Source organism: Crocuta crocuta, unplaced genomic scaffold (genome assembly GCF_008692635.1).
Source record: "Crocuta crocuta isolate KB4526 unplaced genomic scaffold, BGI_CrCroc_1.0 scaffold233, whole genome shotgun sequence".
Lineage (NCBI taxonomy): Eukaryota > Metazoa > Chordata > Mammalia > Carnivora > Hyaenidae > Crocuta > Crocuta crocuta.
This window is the reverse complement of record NW_027529526.1, coordinates 2,132,399-2,151,039: the sequence shown is the minus strand read 5'-3', so window position 1 is coordinate 2,151,039 and position 18,641 is coordinate 2,132,399. Positions and strand designations below refer to the sequence as shown.

The following is an 18,641-nucleotide window of genomic DNA, read 5'->3' as shown; positions in this document are numbered from 1 at the left end:
GCTTTGCCTCTGAGTTCTGAGCAATTGTAAAAATGAAGGGGTGTGTGGAGGCTTGATTTGTTAACTCAGAGCCTCCCTGGGTGTTAGAACTGGAACAGAGATCCTCTTACGTTTAGTCAAAGATAGCGAGACTACAGAGGGAATGTGGCTGCCACAATGTCACTCAGAGGTCTGTGACCAAACCAGGGCAAGAACCCAGGTCTCCTGACCCCCAGTTCAGTGTCTCCTCTCCAGCAGGCTGCCCGTTCAACGTTGCTAAGCCATGGCCATCACTGTCCTTGCCACCCAAGATGTTGGAGGGAAAGGCTATCGCAGCTTCCCACAGTCCTCCCCCTGCGGGATTAGAGAAGGGACACTCCGTTACCACGCTGGGGCTTGTCTGGCTTCGAGAGGCCTCGGGACTCCCTTGGCACGCTGATTTTGGGGCCCTCAATTTGGAAACCACTTATATTTTGGCAACGGTCTTCGCCTTGGAATCTGGCAATATGATGGAAAGCTTGAGGCCTCACTCCGTGACAGAGTAGGCTGGAGAGAAAAGGGCACAGGTCTCATTTCTTTGGGTAGGAAGTAGCTGGAAGGTACTTTAGTCTATTCGTGCTGCTGTCACAACATTCTACAGACTGGGTGGCTTATAAACAACAGAAACTTACTTCTCATGGTTCTGGAGTCTGGGAAGTCCAAGACCAAGGCTCCAGCAAATGTCTGGTGAGAGCCCACTTCCAAGTCCATAGACTTTTTGCTGTGTCTTCACATGATAGAAGGGGCAAGGGAGCTCCTGGTTCTTAAGGGCACTAATCCTGTTCATGAAGCCTGCGCCTGATGCTCTAATCACCTCTTAAGGGCTCCCCCTCTCAATACTATCACATTTGGGATTAGGTTGCAGCATGAGTTGGGGGAAGGATGCAAACATTCAGTCTGCAGAAAAAGGAATCCAGAGCTTCTGAGGTGGATTCTGTCAGGTGAAGAATGAACTCTGGAGGGAATAACAATCTAAGCCAAAAAGAGAAACAGAGGCAGCTTCTAGTACCTGATGGTGAGCGCAGCCTGGAAGAGGGGAGGCGAAGGAGCTGGGGGGAGGCACCAGCGTACCAGCAGACGAGGCACCAAGGAAGACTTGAGGAGTCAGCGTGGAGTCTCCGGCTTCCACTCCCATCATGTGAGAGATGGAGGGGGTTGGGAGGGTGACACGAAGCAGTCATTCTAGAACCTCGCCTGTCAGGGACAGAGACTGATGAGGCCATCTGCATCTTGGGCCCTGAAACTCAGAAAACCCATCAGCTTTGCAAACATGGAAAAGGTGAAACAAAAAAGGGACTGCGGGGCTGTGTAGGGTGTTTCTGAGAAGTGAATGTTCTGTGTATGTTTTGAGCTTCTTGTTGTGAATTATTACCAAAAAAAGGTGTGTCCCCACCCCACCCCACCCCACTGTGCTTTCCAGACTTCTCAACTACCTTGCTTTCACTCTCTCTCTCTCCCATTCTCCAAAAGCATCTGACTTCCATAGCCCACCAAAAACAACAGCAAAAACACCCAAATTTCACATCCTGGCATTTAAAGCTAAAGATTTCACCAAGTACACTTTGAATTTCCTGCCTCAACACATTTGCTCAGGCTCATGCTCCTCTTTCTCAACACCTGATCTTCATCAATTGAAGTCTTTTTCTCCGCTAAGCTCAGATGCTGCCTCTCCTGAGAAGCCTTCTCTGATAGTCCTAGCCAAAGGACCCTTCTCTTTTATAACTGTTAGGGCAATTTTTTTCTGCCTCTTTTTTTTTGTTGTTTTGTTTTGTTTTGTTTTTGTTTTTGTTTTTTTGAGAGGAGAATCTTTATTGTTTTCTGTATAAAAACGTCCATGTGATGGAGGTCAGAGGGATTGGGGGGCCGATGCTCATACAGGAACAGCGAGGCACCCCCCCCTCCCCCCCGCAGCCTTGTGGCCCTTGCTCGCGCGGGCCTGCTCAGGGTCCCCGGCGATCCACAGGTCCACGTGAACAGTGAGAGGGGTCAGAGGCGGAAGGCTCAGCGAGAGAGCGGAGGAGGGTCGGCAGAGGTCACGAGAGGGCCAGAGTCCAAGGTCAGGCCTGGTCGAAGTTGAGTTTCTTGGCTGGAGGGGTTTCCCCTAGCCGTTCAATGTCCACCAGGTCACTGTTGGTGTCCGAGTCGTTCAGGGCGCTGAGCGTCACATCGGCCTTCTGCTTCTTTATGGGGGGACCCCCGGCCTCAGGGACACCGGAGCTGCTTGGCGGAGGGACAGCCGCAGGAGGCGACAGGACCCCAGACGGCACCTTCTTGGGCCCTTTCTTGGGTGACTCGGCCGGAAGGGGGATGCCCGAGTCTTCACACACCTTGAGCTTCACGGTGGCTTTTATCTGGGCCACTGTCCGTTCCTTGATGACACAGCTGATGTGATTAAGATCGTCCCCAAACCGCTTCACAGCAGCCCTCAGCATCTCTATCTCCATCTCCGTCCACCTGGTGCCCGCGGGGGAAGAGTCGGCCACGGGATGCAGCTGCATCGTCAGCTCCCTGACCTTCGTGGACGCTGACGTCATGGCCCCGCGCGCCTCCTCACGGAGATGCTGCTGCCGCCTCTGCCTAGCCGGGACCCTTTTCTGCCTCTTTTGAAGCAGTGTGATATTCTGTCTTGCATTTTAACCATAGAGGGGAAAGCTGTTGGCCTCCCCCATTAAATCGTAAAGTCTTTGAAGGCTTATAAATGTGTCTTTTTCATTTTTATATCCCCAGCATCTAGCACAGTGCCCTTCACCATAGCAGGCATGTAATTCAAAATACATTTATAAAAACAAATCAATATATGCGCTGAGAATATGGAGATAAATGAGAAAGTTTCTGTCCATTTGGAGCTCACAGTCTAGTGAGAAAAAGAGAGGAACAGCAATAAGAATTAGTTTGAAATAAAGCTCAAGCAACAGCATTTGACCTATGAATGTGTGGGTCTGGGTAGAACAGGGATGGTGGCAAGGGGAAGAACATTCAGGCTGAAGAATTCGCCTAGGCAGAAGTGCATGGCATGTCGGGGGAATGTGGTAAGAGCCTTGGGACTGGGATCTGGGAAGCATGAAGGAAGATAGAAGATAAGGCCAGAGAGGGGATGTGGCACTGGATCGTAGAACGCCTAAGGTACCTTCTAAGGATTTGGATTTTATTCTTTTTTTTTTTTTTAAAGTTTTTATTTATTTCTGGGAGAGAGAGAGAGAGACAGTGTGATCAGGGGAGGGTCAGAGAGAGAGGGAGTCACAGACCGAAACAGGCTCCAGGCTCTGAGCTGGCAGTCAGCACAGAGCCCGACGCGGGGCTCGAACCCACGAACCGCGAGATCATGACCTAAGCGAAAGTCGGACGCTTAACCGACTAAGCCACCCAGGCGCCCCGGATTTGGATTTTATTCTTGATGCCACTGAATGAGGAGCTGCTGAACTTTTGGAGGATGGCTGTAACAAATACTTAATGAAGGAATGACTCAGCACTGTCCTTTGGGTGGACATCATTCGTTGGCCAGGTCCATTTTAGGAAAATCTTATATTGGTTGCTGAGCACCACCCATTCTCTGAGGCCAGAGTATCCCCTGGTCAAGCCCCGTTTTGTGAGATGTTCCCTTTTAAAGGGACCATCCTTGGGGCACCTGGGTGGGTCAGTGAGTTAAGCGTCCGACTTCGGCTCAGGTCATGATCTCGCAGTTTGTGGGTTCGAGCCCCACATCGGGCTCTGTGCTGACAGCTAGCTCAGAGCCTGGAGCCTGTTTCAGATTCTGTGTCTCCCTCTCTCTCTGCCCTTCCCCCACTTATGTTCTGTCTCTCTCTGTCTCAAAAATAAGTAAACTATAAAAAAAATAAAATACAATAAAGGGACCATCCTTGAAGAACACTTGGTTAGTTTGGAGAAGTCTGCTCTGCCCTCTGAAACAGTGCTTTCTGATCCATCCCATGGATCCCACATTCTGCTTGGGCTTCAGTACAGAAATTCTTCTCTTTGGACTGTATTAGTCAGGGTTCTCTAGGGACACAGAACTGACAGGAGATATAACAAGATTTATTATAAGGAGTTGGCTCAGGCAATTATGGAAACTGAGAAATCCCAAGATCTGCCACCTGTAGGCTGGAGACCCATGACAGCAGGTGGTGTAAAATCCAGTCCAAGTGTAAAGGCCTGGAAAGCAGGAGTATGGATGGTGGAAGTACCAGCCTGAGGGCAGAGAAGACTGATGTCTCAGCTCAACGGACAGGCAGAGACACCCAGTAGCATCTACTATCTCTCACTGAAAATGAAATTTTCTGAGCCTGGGGTTAGCGTGGTTCCCCTCCATAATTTCTTTAAAAAAATTGTTTTAACATGTATTCATTTTTGAGAGAGACAGAGTGTGAGTGGGGTGGNCTCTCTCCTAGAAATAAATAAAACATTAAAAAAATAATATTTAAAAAAAAAGAAAAAAATCAGAGGTTGGAGCCAGTTGGTCCTAAAGAATCAGCTGAAATCACTTATTAGTTGTCTGACTTTGGCAAAGTAACTAATTTTATTGAGCCTTGGCTTCTTAACCGCAAAATGGGAACAATTATGCCTCCTTGAAAGAATTAGAGTGAAGATGAGCAAAGGGGTTTGCTGCCTGACACGTGGGGGGTGCTCAGTAAATGGTACTTGTTTTATTCATCTTTGTAGAGTTAAGTAGAGGATAGTGTTCTGCATAAGAAGAAGGAAGCTGTGTTTGGAGTGAGCTGTTACGTGCCTTAATTTAGGGGGCTGTAAACTTTCCACCTAGGTTATTTTTAGAGGTCATCCCAAGGTCCTGCTGGTGTGAGTTCTTACCTGTCTCTGCTGCCTACCTTCCATTCTCTGAACTCTGCCTGCCTGCCAGCAGCTGTAGTCACATCAGATAAGCAGGCAGGGGCCCAACCCTGACTGAATGAGGATATTGTTGCAAAGACTGGGGAACCACAGCAATCAGCCCTGCCCTGAGAAGCAATGGAGAATTTGGGGTTGGCCTTCAGCCTAACTGTGCGTCTAAGGTGAGAGCCTAGGTTTCTGAGCCTCCTAGAGCAATAGGAACGCTACTAGGACATGCTAGAGAGATGCCCTGCTTTTCTGGAGCTGAGGTTAGCTTGTTCCCTTCAAAACCAAGAGACCCATAATTATGGATCTTTCTCAGAACTGAACTCCAAGTTGGTCCCAGATTCAAGGAGGAAGTAGACTGATCTGTACCCTTGAAAGAATCGCTGTCCACTAGGAGAGCAAAGTGACACACATCACTAATGCAAGCCAGATTTGAAGGAGACACAGCTGAGCGGATGCAGACACGGGAGATACCAACTCTGGCAGTGTGCGTGCGCGTGCGTGTGTGTGTGAGAGAGAGAGAGAGACAGAGACAGAGACAGAGAGACAGAGAGAGAGGGAGAGAGAAACCAGATGTGAAATTCGGAAGTTTTAGCCGCGGGTGGGGGAAGCAGCGTCAAGTTTTGGAAATCACTCGACCCAAGTAAGGAGACTGATGCCGTGCTAGGCATCCCCTCCTTTCCAACAAATTGTTGAGTGCCTACGTGCCAGAAGCTGTTCTTTCCGAGCAACGGGAAACAGCGGTGAAGATTCAGATGAAGACTTTCCGGAGGGTAGACTTGACTGGCTGGTGGCTCTGGCCGGGGCTTTTGTGGCCGGAGGCAGCGTGGTTCTGGCAGCCCCTTAGGTCCCTAGTCACACACATAGGTCTGTCCCCAGATCTCTGGTCCCGCTGCGCGCGCCGCCTGAGCCTCTCCACTGCCCCGCCTGGCTTCCAGCCCGCCCCTAGCCCGACCCACACGTGGGTTCCCGCACGTCCGCTCGGCTACCCCCCTGACGTCAGCCTCCCCGTTCCATTTAAGGCCCCTCCCGCGCCCAGCTCCGAGTACGGGAGCCGCTGCCGCCAAGTCCGGACCCAACACCTAGCGCCGCCGACATCCGCCCGCCCGACGTGCACTCCCGGTACGGTCGGGTTCCGAGCGCACTGCGCGGGAGGGTCAGGAGAGCGAGCTGCCCCCGGCTCCCTAGCTTCGCGCTGCCAGCAAAGGGGTCTCTACTCCCGGGGAGTGTGTGGGGGTGGGGGCAGGGTAGAGGCAGAATCCGCAGACCTGGGCGGAGGCCCACGCCACACGTGGACTCGGAGGTCACCGCACTCTGCTTTTGCTCCAAGTGGGCACCGTGGCCTCTGGTCGGGCTGGGGCACCGAGGTGGCCGCAGCTCTCCTGTGGTTGAAAGCCCCGTAGATGCAGAAAGAGAAGGAGATGATAGATCTGAAGGGTGGGGGCATACTCCCCGGCTTAAAATAGGCAAACAGCACAAAACTCGAGGTCCGGTTTCCAGAGCCCACTGGACCGAAAAACCCTCAGCAGTCGCGGGTGAGGGGTTGCGTGGGGGTGAAAAGCCGCGGAGCGCTGCTTGGGTCCCTTTTTAACCCTGGGACTCTCAAGAGGTGGATTGCACGGAGCGGCTGCTGCCTGCGGATTACAGGGCGCTCTTTGCGCAAATTACACTTATTAAGCAGCTGCTGGTGTAGCGGGTGCTACGCTAGGCACGGTGCATGCAAAGATGAAGCAGGAAGAGTCTCGGCCCTCCTGCCTTTCGGATGGTCTTTTGAGAGTAGGCTGTCTGGTACCATGCCCTCCTTTTGAGAAATGGGGGAACCTAAAGCTGGGAGAGGGTTAGGGCAGCTCTGAGGTCACAGAGTGGGTGGCAGACTTGGTGGAGTAGACCCACTTTCTGCAGGGCTCGTCCCCTACCCGTACCGCCACGTTGAAGGGAGCGCTGGATGCCAGGGTTTAGGTTTGGGTGAAGACAGGTCTAGAAATAGCAGTGATTTATACGGAGAAATCTGATTCCACCTTGGTGACTCTGGGCTGCCTGCCTGGAAATCCTCTCGGATAGATTTGCCTTTTGGGGTGGTGTCAAAACCAGACGTGGCGCTTCAGGATGCAACCTGCGATAATCTTTATTCCAGTGAATGCAGTGCAGGGTTGGATTAGCAGAGCGAACGAAGGCCCCCTCTCCGGCACTGGAAATGGAGGATTCCACAAGTATCTATTAACTTTAGGGCTCCAGGCCTCTGCAGCTATTTTTGCACTTCCTGTACTGACAAAATTTCCTCATACCGGGCCTCAGACTTTTGCAACACAGATCATAGCAGAAACCACACGAGGGACCTCCCTCCCTCGTGGTTAACAGCCCCTTGTGTCTAGTATTGCGACTTAAAGTCTGGCTCTGGCTGCGCGCAAGGCCAGGGAGGCTGCCAGCTGGGGCACTAGTTAGGTCTAAAGTCCACCTCGTGGCTCTCGGCCTCGTGGCTGGCTCCCTCGTACCCTAAGAGCAGGACGGTTCCCAATGATTTCCGCTCTTGGGCGGGGCTTTCCAGACGGGCGCCTCCGCGCCAGTACCGAGCTCTCGAAACCACGAACGCCACTGTCTATAGACCCTACTCTTGTCCCCGCCCAGCGCTCGGAAGTGAGCATGCGCACGTGTCGCTCCGAACCGGGTGAGGGAGGGGCGGAAAAACCACCGAGCTGTTGGTCTGATCTCCGCCCCATCCTCTGGGGCGGGAGAAAGGAGTGAGTGCGCATGAGCAGAGCTTTTGGCACCTCTTATGGCGTCCTAGTCGTTGTATGAGCCTTACGGGAATTTTCTGCACATTCCTCTCGTTATTTTTTTGAAGATTTGGCCGGACGGGTTATTGGAGTACAGTTGGAAAGGCAGTTACAGTGATTTTGTGTGAGGGAAGGCAGCCCCCCTTGGGGTTAATAAATCAAGATGAGTGAGTCCTCAGGAAGCTATACTTACACCCAAACGTCAATATTATTTTTACACACCAAGGTGAGATCCTTTACACTAAGATCCTACCCAGACCACACCCTGGCATTAGGCCTTTGAATATCCCTTTGGCCATCTTTAGGTTTGTTCCTTCCCTCTTTTTAACGGCAAGTACCCCAAAAGGAAGTGAAATAAGCTCTTTTAGAACAGCTTTTGGTTAATAAGCTTTAATTTAAAGAGATGCAGTGACAGTGTGTTTTCCGTCTATAGATTCCTTTTGGTTCTAAGTCCAAGATGGCAACTCTCAAGGATCAGCTGATTCAGAATCTTCTTAAGGAAGAGCATACCCCCCAGAATAAGATTACAGTTGTTGGGGTTGGTGCTGTTGGCATGGCTTGTGCCATCAGTATCTTAATGAAGGTAAGTGAAAGCCCATCACTGGGGAAGCCAAGGATACTTTGACCCCACCGATCCCCCCTACTCCTCCTCCAAGAATTGCATTATTACATTGTATATACAAATATTTAGGTTCGTGCATTCATTTGAAGANAAAAAAAAAAAAAAAAAAAAAAAGTTATAAGCCGGTGACACGGTTCCTTAAATTCACTGTGGCATATTAACATATATGAGTTGCCTACAAATGAAAAAAACAGTCCATATCTTTAAACAAGGTAAACATGCCTTTATTTTAAAGTGATTTTTGAATTGAAAATGATACATACATTTGGTAAAATTAAAATCACAAAGGGGCGCCTGGGTGGCTCAGTCAGCTGGGAGTCCCACTCTTGATCTTGGCCCAGCTCATGATCATATGGTTTGTGAGTTTGAGCCCCCATGTCAGGCTTTGCACTGATGGCATGGAGCCTGCTTGGAGTCCTGTTTCTCCTTCTCCCCGTCCCTCACCTGCTTGTGCACTCTCTCTCTCAAAATAAAAAAAAAAAATTTTTTTTTTAATTATACAGTGTGGGGAATCTTATGTCTTTCTCCCACAAAAATCCCCATTGGCCCTCACCTTGAATAGTAATTTTGGTACCAACTGCAGAGTTAAAATTTAGTTAGAAAAAGATAACTTGATAATAAATAAAGAACACATTTTATCTTAGTTAGGCCTGGTTTATATAAAAAAAGAAATTGAGGCAGCTTACAGTTTAAAATATTTTGAGTTTAGATTTGGAGTCCCTAATAAGGGAGTGTAATGATGAATTCTGGGGTTTGAACAGGAAAAGATTGAAATAAGGAACTGAAGGCAGAAATGAGCTATGCTGAGGTTGTGTAACAACATAGGTTGCTTTATATCTGTTCTTAGGAGGGGCCACATAGTATAAAGGTTTCCCCCACTATCCAAAAGAAGAGCATTCCTATGAAACCTTTCTGAAGCCTGGTGTAAAGTAAAGAAGCAGTTACCACTAATTTATACAGAAAATCTTTTGAGCATTCCCAGACCCAAAAAATAACCTTAGAATTTTTCTGATACCTTAGGACACATCTTGCTAATGGATGCACAAAATGGAGATAAAGTACAGACACTCACAAAGTGCAAAGCTATAGCAGCTTGATACTGAGATGCTGAGTAAAGTTCCCTGGGGAAGGAGCTTGGTGGTAACTTGGATGTGTGCTGCTCCTTGCTCCTGTAAGGGCTCGGTACACAACAAACGCTGAACACCATCTTTGGTTTTTGCCTTATTTCATAAAGGCAGAAATCCTCTTTGGATTCATTTCAGTTAGGGGAAACAGGTACTAATGGTAGGTCTTTTGTAAAATTGAAGTGGCATAATGCAAACTTGTGACAATCAGGGAACACCTGAACCAATTTTTACAGCTTCCCACTGGATCAGAAATTGATGCCATTTGTTTTTTCCACTCCTGTGATGCCATCTAACTCAGTGTGTGTAAGAATAACTGCCAGGTGATTATAGATGACGGCGGGGGGAGGGTAGATCTGTTGCTCAATTAGTGTTAACTTACTTGGTTATAATAGTTCACATCCCGTGTGTATTAAAGCTGTTGCTGGTGCTCCTGGTCTGAGATGCACCTATGAACATTTACAGATTCAATTGAAAGGATATTTTTCACCAATATTATCTTGGAATGCACAAATCTCTCTTCTTGGAACACTGTTCATGTCGGTAAATATATGGAAAACGTACGGACCAGGAATGATCCAGAATATCACTTTTTAATTTCCGAGTCTTAAGACTGGTCAGCATCACTTATGTAATGATCAGTGACGTAAAAGCAATGTGTAAAGTTGAGCAAGAGAGTAGACAGAACAGTCTTGTGTAATTGGGGGTGATTCCAGCCATTGTCAACCTAGTGTTCTGCTTCCACACCGTGGAATGGTGGAGCGCTCACAGAGGTTGCTCTAGTGAAGAGACAGGATCGATACTTTTTCCATGACATGGGTCGTCTGTGAGTCACTTTTTAAAAGTTTATTTATTTTGAAAGAGAGAGAGAGCATACATACGTGCCAGGTGGGGAGGGGCAGAGAGAGAATCTCAGGAACTGTGAGATCATGAGCTGAGCTGAAATCAAGAGTTGGATGCTGGACTGACTGAGCCAGCCAGGCGCCCATGGGAATCAGTTTTTAAATGGGGGCCTGCCTCTACTTTGAGGTGTATCCTGATACTAAAAAAGTGGCAGAGCTCCCCTATGCTAGAAACATAGAAATTTTGCATCCCTTTCTAAAATTTGGAAGTAGTCCTTTTCAATTTGGCTTGAAATTTTGTGTCTTTTAGGACTTGGCAGATGAACTTGCTCTTGTTGATGTCATTGAAGACAAGCTGAAGGGAGAGATGATGGATCTCCAGCATGGCAGCCTGTTCCTTAGAACACCAAAAATTGTCTCTGGCAAAGGTTGATTTCAACAAGTTTATTTCTGGTCTATGCTAGACTAAATTTTTTATGAGGCTTGAAATCCTTCTTCAGAGATTTATTTTTTATACAGGAGCATAGAGCCTTTGAGCAGTTTTGCATTGGCAACCTGTTTATACCACAGTTTTCAATTTCTAGTAATGGAAATCCAATAGGTCTATGATGTGGAAAGCATCTGATTTCAAATGTAATTGGTAAAGCTTCTCAGATCCATATTTAACCACATTGATTCAAATATTTAAATTTAATATACTTACTTCCCCTACTTCCTTTCATACACTAACACAAGGCTGAGAATAAGGTGAATGAGCCTGTTCAGACTTTTGACACTTAAGAGCCCTAGTCAGGAAAGCTGGACATGTGTACAAATAGGGTTTCTTTTGAAAATCACTGACCACTTATCTATGGACTAGATTAACCATCTTATTCCATAGAGTATCTAGAAGCAAGATATGCTTCATAAGCGTAAAGTTGCCTTTGCTTTAAAAAAAAAAAAAAAAAAAAGGCCTATCTCTGTGCTGATATGATCACAATAAAATAATTAAGAAATAGGGTTATGGAAGAGACTGAGCATTGAGCTCAGGTGGCAAAAAATTTGGGGATAATGTCTCATTTGGTTCTTTCTAGCACCTTCCAACTGTGGTTATATAAATTCAAAGTCTAAAACCAGAATACAAGGAAGGTGTTGATGTACTCCTCCTCCATGTTAGGTGGCCACAGATAAAACCAAAAGCTAAAAGAGTCATGAGTTGGGGGTACGGGTGGCATTAGTGGCATTTGTCAGTATTTACCGATGTGTGAAAGGAAGTAAGGGAGGTAACAAGACACTCATAAAATTGTTCATAAAAAACAATTTATGGAAGAGGTTAAGGCCTTAACCCGGTTTTTGTTTCCCCTTTGTCTAGACTATAGCGTGACTGCAAACTCCAAGCTGGTTATCATCACAGCTGGGGCACGTCAGCAAGAGGGAGAGAGCCGTCTTAATTTGGTCCAGCGTAACGTGAACATCTTTAAGTTCATCATTCCTAATGTTGTGAAATACAGCCCGAACTGCAAGTTGCTTATTGTTTCCAATCCAGGTGAGACCTTTAATTGCACAAATGGAGAGGTTGAGTAACACTGAGGATATATGTCAGATTCTGTGTATACCTATTTATTTCTCATATTTTTCATTTTCCTCTTGTGAATGGATTTGGCAAAATAGTTAAGTTTAATATATTAAAGGGGATACAGTGCCCCTCAGTGTAGTTAGAACTTAAAAATTAGTTATTTGCTCAAGAAGATCTTAGATAAAGGATAAGGGTATGAATAAGGTGTTCTTGATGCACAGTATATTTTCATTAAGCTACACTTCTTGAATACTTAATGAATTTGCTATATGATACATAGAGGTTTAAAAATAGTAACAAAAATACTGATTGGTCATGATCAAGATCATGTATCTTGAGTAGCTAAGCTTTATCTAATGATTTACCCAATATTTTTGCCTAAATGTTTTCTTCATAGTGGATATCTTGACCTACGTGGCTTGGAAGATAAGTGGCTTTCCCAAAAACCGTGTTATTGGAAGTGGTTGCAATCTGGATTCAGCCCGGTTCCGTTACCTCATGGGGGAAAGGCTGGGAGTTCATGCATTAAGCTGTCATGGATGGGTCCTTGGCGAGCATGGAGACTCTAGTGGTAAGCATAACGTATTTTCTCTTTGTTTTCAAAAAGATTGTGTGAGATACTGATAGAAGTTTCATTATTAAATCAGAGCTGAAATTAGATATCCATTCATTAGAGTGGAATGGCTTCTAGAAATCTCTCTTTTGGCATAACTGCCTGCTAAGAATTGTTCAAATTTTAGCCATTTTATGTGACCTCTTATGACACAGGGGATGGGGAATGAAATTTCTTTTACTTGAGATGATAATTCTTAGGATGACCTTAGTCATTTACTATCACAACTGTGTATACGAGACTTGAATTGTGAGGCTGTGAAAAGGTTAAGTAATCCAAATGGAGCATGTGGAAAAATTCTATCACAGTTGAATTCACAGTTATTTAGGTCAAGAAAATTCCCCTTATAATCTCATACTGTCTTTATATTTCAAATATGGATTAAAAATCCCAATAGGTTAGGAAAACAGGTTAGAATATGTTGAAAATTCTTAGCCTCATATAATCTAATCAATGAAAATCTAAGAGTAAGGGCATTGGTAGTCTTGACTATCTACCAAAAGCAGCTTGTCCTCCTCAGATCTCAGATAAGAAATGAGAATTAGGGTCAAAATCACTAGTCTTGTTACCGAAACCCAAGTTTGGTGGCCTGATGCTCAAAAGGCCAGTACTCATGAGCGGAGTTTTGACTGGAAAGAAATATGAGCTTTATTCAGGAGGCTGGCCACATGGGGAGAAGGCAGACTCTTGTCCAAAGGTCAACTCCAAGGATTCTTCCAGGCCCAGAGATTTTTGAAGGTGTCTAATGAGTTAAGGAAATGCAGTAGTCTGTGACATTTCTTGATTACATGCAGGTTTGATGATGCCAGTCTCAGAGTTACCTCGGTGCTCCAAGGCTGTGCAAGCTTCTAGCTCACTGGTGCCCGGGGCTGGGGTTGGGGGTTGTACAAGATGGTATGGTTCCTTGACATGTGGGAGTGGTTGTACAAGAACCACTGGTTCCTTGGTACCCAGGGATTGTGCAAGAGCACTCCGTTCTTTCTGCAAAGGAGGGCAAGGTCTGCAGATGCACAGAAGGACGTCAGTAAAGTCATTTGTGTGACCTTAAAAAAAAAACATTTTGCTGAAAGATTACTGGGCTAATCGGAAAGGTGAGGTGGCTTCTTCAAACAAACTTACTGGCCTCTGTGGCCTGGGAAAGTTCTGGTCTTTTATTCTCCAGGGCCAGTGGTCTGCAAATATCAAAGAAAGTAAATTAGTTCTGTTAAAGATCAAGGGTCTGAAGTCAGCAAGCAAGGAGTGCGTTAAGTTGAAGCAAGGCTGGCCGGAGTGCTGTTAGAGTCTGCTGGATGATGTATGCAAACAAATGTATTCTTTACTATTTCTTTTAGTGCCTGTATGGAGTGGAGTAAACGTTGCTGGTGTCTCCCTGAAGAATCTGCACCCTGAGTTAGGCACTGATGCAGATAAGGAACAGTGGAAAGAGGTTCACAAACAGGTGGTTGACAGGTAATAGATCCCATAATTTGGCAATATAGAAGATTAAAATTTACTAATTTTATTTTAAAGTTTGGAAGTTTAATAGCATTTGAGTACTTGTTAGAAAACTTTTTTCTAGGAATGTCTGACTGGCTTAGTCAGGTAGAGCATACAAGTTTTTTTTTTTAATGTTATTTATTTTTGAGAGAGACAGACAGCGTGAGTGGGGGAGGAGCAGAGAGAGAGAAATACAGAATCTGAAGCCGACTCCAGGCTCTGAGCTGTCAGCACAGCACCTGACACGGGGCTCAAACTTACATTGAGCTTGTTGCCAGGTTTTTGCTGTTACTAACAGTACGGTTGTGAACATCCCTGTACATAATATCCTGGTACACATGGCAATCATTACTCAGGTATACAGTGCAACTTTGTGGCATTATTTGCTGTAAAGCCTGTGTTCAGTGAAAGCATTGTTGTTCTTTGTTTCTCTTACCCTACCTTGTCCTACCTTTCCCTGCCCTTCCCTACCCTACAGTGCCTATGAGGTGATCAAACTGAAAGGCTACACTTCCTGGGCCATTGGACTGTCTGTGGCAGATTTGGCAGAAAGTATAATGAAGAATCTTAGGCGGGTGCATCCAATTTCCACCATGATCAAGGTAGTTCTATGTAGTGATACATTGTATCTAAATGCCATTATTTCCTGGCTTTTACAAAAGAGTCTTCTGTGAAAGCCGTTAGATTAGTCATCAATCATTGATTTAAGTGAAATAAATTAATGCACACACAACTTTCTTCTTTGGAGAGAAATGGTTGTGCTTTAGGATTAATGTCTCCTAGTACTGTGTTCACCACCTAGATACTTGATAACTTACTGATAATAATCTGGGGTAGGTGGAAGACCATAAAAGAAAATTTTTTTCTTTGCAGAAAAAAAGAAGTCACACTCAAGTTAGAGTTACCAAGATGTTATCAATAAAAATAGGACAGAACTATGGATAATGGCAATAATTTAGATTTTCTTTTAGAACAGAAATCTTGCTGGCATTTTGGCAAGTGTGACTTGCACTGTTATTCACATCCTAACTGAAAATGTGGAAAGAAATTTCTACTTACCACGTTGTATTAAATAAGCATACATAATTGTAGAGCGTGAAAGTCTCAGAGATGCCAGAATGCGTAGACAAAACATAAAATATTTTTCACTTTGTCTTCAGGGTCTCTATGGAATAAAAGATGATGTCTTCCTTAGTGTCCCTTGCATCTTGGGACAGAATGGTATCTCAGATGTTGTGAAGGTGACTCTGACTCCTGAGGAAGAGGCCCGCTTGAAGAAGAGTGCGGATACACTTTGGGGGATCCAAAAAGAGCTGCAGTTTTAAAGTTTTCTAACATTGTACCACTTCACAGTCTAGACTACGACAGGATTTTAGTTGGAAGTTGTATATATTGTCCTTATTATTGGATCTGTTACTCAAGTGGTAATGTTAAAAGGGCTTAGGAAGAACATCAGTTTCCTAAAGTTAAAATTGGAATGGCTCACAAAACCTTGCAGCCATATCCAGACGGTGGATGGAACCTATGTTGTAGAGTCCTGAGTTGGTTAACGTAAAATAGTTCCATCGCCTCAGACGCACAACTGCCAATGCTGCATATGCTGCGGCTGCTGTTCAAACCAGATGTGGATTTCCTGTGTGTTCTATTACTTCTGGTTCCTTCCACCCAACACGCCTAGTCCAACTTTTGTTTTTCCTCCAGCCAGTCACATCCTGGGATCCAGTATGTAAATTCAGTATTGCATGTTGTGCATAACTGTTCTAAAGGATCTTATTTTGTGTACTATATCAGTCAGAATATAGTGTACATTGCCATATAATATAAAACGAAAGATCTGCATATAAACAATGCAACCAACTAAGTGTCATACCAACCAACTAAAATACCAAATAAACTTTAAACGGTGACTCTTCTCTTAATTTATTATGTTAAGGTAAATAAAGCGGTGACTTACTCTTTACATCATTGGGACCCTTTAGGGTATTCTTGGGCAAGACTACAGTGGTATTTTTAAGGTGTATTATTTACTAACGATCAGACTTTAACATGATTTAATATAATTAATATATGACTAGGTAATTGTGGTACCATTTCCATTATTATCATTTCACTATGCTAAACCCCAGGTTACTAGGAGAGAACTCGGTAACAGTGCTAATCACAACTGGTACCCTATAATCCATGTAGATGACATTCTACACCTGAATGTAAAAATACCATTTGCCAACAGCATAGGCAGTGGTACTTTGTCACTTCAGGGATACACAGATTTTTAAGAACTTTTGCTTTCTGGAGGCCGTTAACTTGATGGTACTTAACCGTTTTAAGCCAAATAGCGTTGGTGGTTGTCCACTCAGAAACTTCTAGATTTTCCTCAAAATATATCTACAACTATGATCCTTATTCAGGCCCGGATACTTCTACAGGTTAACTAGAACAACTTTATTGTCATCACTTATCTAGGATCTTTCACTGAACTTTCCTTCCTGAGAGCTAGTGAAGAGAAAGAACCATGCTTTTTTTTTTTTCCCAACATGTCTCAAATGTAAAAGGAAAGGACTGAACTATGTAGTCTTAAGTATTATAATAGGACTTGCTTTTTATACAGGCTTTAAAAAAACAGACATTAGATATAATTTATACGTCATAAAATTTACCTTAAAATTTTTTTAAAAATATTTCTGAGAGAGCGCAAGCAGGGGAGGGACAGAGAGAGAGGGAGACAGAATCTGAAGCAGGCCCCAGGCTCTGAGCTGTCCACACAGAGCCCCGATGCAGGGCTCAAACTCATGAACTATGAGATCCTGACCTGAGCCAAAGTCAGACACCCAACTGACTGAGCCACCCAAGTGTCCCTAAAATTCACCTTTTGAAAGAGTGCAGGGACACTTGGGTAGTTCATTCGGTTAAGCATCCAACTTCAGCTCAGTTCATGATCTCATGAGCCCCGCACTGGGCTCTGTGCTGACAGCTCAGAGCCTGGCGCCTGCTTTGGACTCCATGTCTCCCTCTCTCTCTGCTCCTCCCCTGCTCCTGTTCTGTCTCTCTCTCAAAAAAGTCGGACGCTTAACCGACTAAGCCACCCAGGCGCCCCTAAAAAAAATTTTTTAAAGGAGTGTATATAATTCTGTGGATTCATATAGTTGTACAACCTTCACCACTACCTACTCTTAGAACTTTTTAATTACTCCAAAAAGAAACCTGTACTTAGGCCTTTGGCCTCATGTAAATTTGAGGCAACTTTTAGTCTTTAAAAAAATGTATTTACATTTATTAATTTCATATCTGATAGAGTAAATTAGTCAATACCAACATGACTGAAAAATAATGCTTAAAGTTTTATTACCCTAATCTTTTGTGAATTTTTAGATTTAATCTTGTAAAGCTTCCTTACTTTCTGGCAAAAAAAAGTATCTCAGGATCACCTTGTATCTTCCTTCCCTAGGCAAGGAATGGGCCAACTCTGTAAAGTCTTGATTCTTTTAAATGTAATATCTCATTTTAGTTTTAATAACCTTGGAGAAGTGGATTAAGTATGCCTTCATTCCATTTAACACAAGATGCCAGTAGTGGGGAAGCAAATGGGATGTTCAGAACATAGTCTTCCTTCCATATATACATACATATATATGTTCATATAAATGTATATAGATAGATCGATATATATATTTTTTTCACTAAAGCCCATATTGCCAAAGTATCAGGACTTCAAAGCCATGCTCTTTCGGAATTCTTTACCGCATTTGTACTATAGTTGGGCAGATGGTGGAATGTACAGATCTTGGCCCTCTTGTATTTACATTGCTGAACAATCAAGCACAATGGCTAAGCTAGCTTGGATTGTAGCTACCCAGTGAGCCCACTCAGGCAGAGGACCTCAAGGGCTAGCCCTGCACTTCAGGTAGGTATGAATGAAGAGCCTTTTTCTTCACACAGATCAGGAGTTTGGTCACTACCTTTTTCTGCCACCAGATGATCATCCACACCAGCAGTGTTTCTCTCTTAACCTCCTGGTGAATGAGGTGCAAACACGGAGAGTTGCTGTGGAAGGAAGTAGTAGTACAGGACCAACAGTGGCTGCTTCTCCTGTCTGCTACAGGGAACCTATTTCTTGGGGCTGGTAGTTTGTGAAAAGTGCCATAAGAGAAACAGGAGGGATGTGACAAGGTAATGGTAATTGACACACTGGTCAAGGAAAGCTAGAGGAAGTGCCATTTATGTTCCAAACCGAAAACAAGGAATCGAATTTGAGAAGGGCTGGGGAAGAACTTTCTTCTTCTTCTTTTTTTTTTTTTAATGTTTATTTCTTTTTGAGAGAGAGCATGCTCAAGCAGGGGAGGGGCAGAGAGAGAGAGAGAGAGAGGGAGACATAGACTCTGAAGCAATCTCCAGGCTCTGAGCTGTCAGCACAGAGCCTGATTTGGGGCTCAGACTCACAAACCGTGAGATCCTGACCTGAGCTGAGGTTGGATGCTTAACCAACTGAGCCACCCAGGTGCCACAAGAACTTTCTAAATACAGGGAACAGCAAAAAGTCCTGAGCCAATAAAAAGCTGTGCAAAATCTGGAGGTGAGTGAGGTGAGAGTGTCCAGAGATGAAGTTGGAGGGCTAGGAGGCCAAATCTTGAATGTCTTTTAGGTTGTGGTAAAAATTGGTTAAGTGTAATGGAAAGCCATGGAAGGGTTTTAAGCAGGGTGATTGATTGCATGGTCTGAACTACATAGGCTTTGAAAAAGAAAGTGGAAAAGGATTCAGGTGCAAATACTCAACAGAAGATGACCAAGGAGGT

At 44.7% G+C, this 18,641-nt stretch overlaps 3 protein-coding genes across 3 annotated transcripts in view; 1 reads left to right on the top strand and 2 right to left on the bottom strand.

Moving 5' to 3' along the window:
* LOC144229143 (serum amyloid A protein) overlaps positions 1–18,641 on the bottom strand; it is a 218,577-nt gene that overhangs the window by 129,941 nt on the left and 69,995 nt on the right. The gene's annotated exons all lie outside the window — the stretch shown is intronic.
* LOC144229090 (BPTF-associated chromatin complex component 1) lies at positions 1,946–2,601 on the bottom strand. Its single transcript, XM_077761048.1, has one exon. It carries the CDS (start codon positions 2,550–2,552, stop codon positions 2,076–2,078), a length of 477 nt encoding a protein of 158 aa, XP_077617174.1. The 5' UTR covers positions 2,553–2,601; the 3' UTR covers positions 1,946–2,075.
* On the top strand, positions 5,873–15,350 carry LOC144229137 (L-lactate dehydrogenase A chain). Its single transcript, XM_077761099.1, has 8 exons — positions 5,873–5,967; positions 8,053–8,202; positions 10,518–10,635; positions 11,559–11,732; positions 12,160–12,333; positions 13,707–13,824; positions 14,330–14,453; positions 15,012–15,350. The coding sequence occupies exons 2-8, from the start codon at positions 8,077–8,079 to the stop codon at positions 15,174–15,176; spliced, it is 999 nt and encodes a 332-aa protein (XP_077617225.1). The 5' UTR covers positions 5,873–5,967; positions 8,053–8,076; the 3' UTR covers positions 15,177–15,350.

Bases quoted from the DNA above. Each gene is read 5' to 3' on its own strand.
- LOC144229090 (XM_077761048.1), bottom strand. From the start codon at position 2,552: ATGACGTCAGCGTCCACGAAGGTCAGGGAGCTGACGATGCAGCTGCAT.
- LOC144229137 (XM_077761099.1), top strand. From the start codon at position 8,077: ATGGCAACTCTCAAGGATCAGCTGATTCAGAATCTTCTTAAGGAAGAG. The intron at 10,636-11,558 runs GTTGATTTCAAC...CCCTTTGTCTAG, and splicing joins AAAAATTGTCTCTGGCAAAG to ACTATAGCGTGACTGCAAAC. The intron at 12,334-13,706 runs GTAAGCATAACG...TATTTCTTTTAG, and splicing joins CGAGCATGGAGACTCTAGTG to TGCCTGTATGGAGTGGAGTA.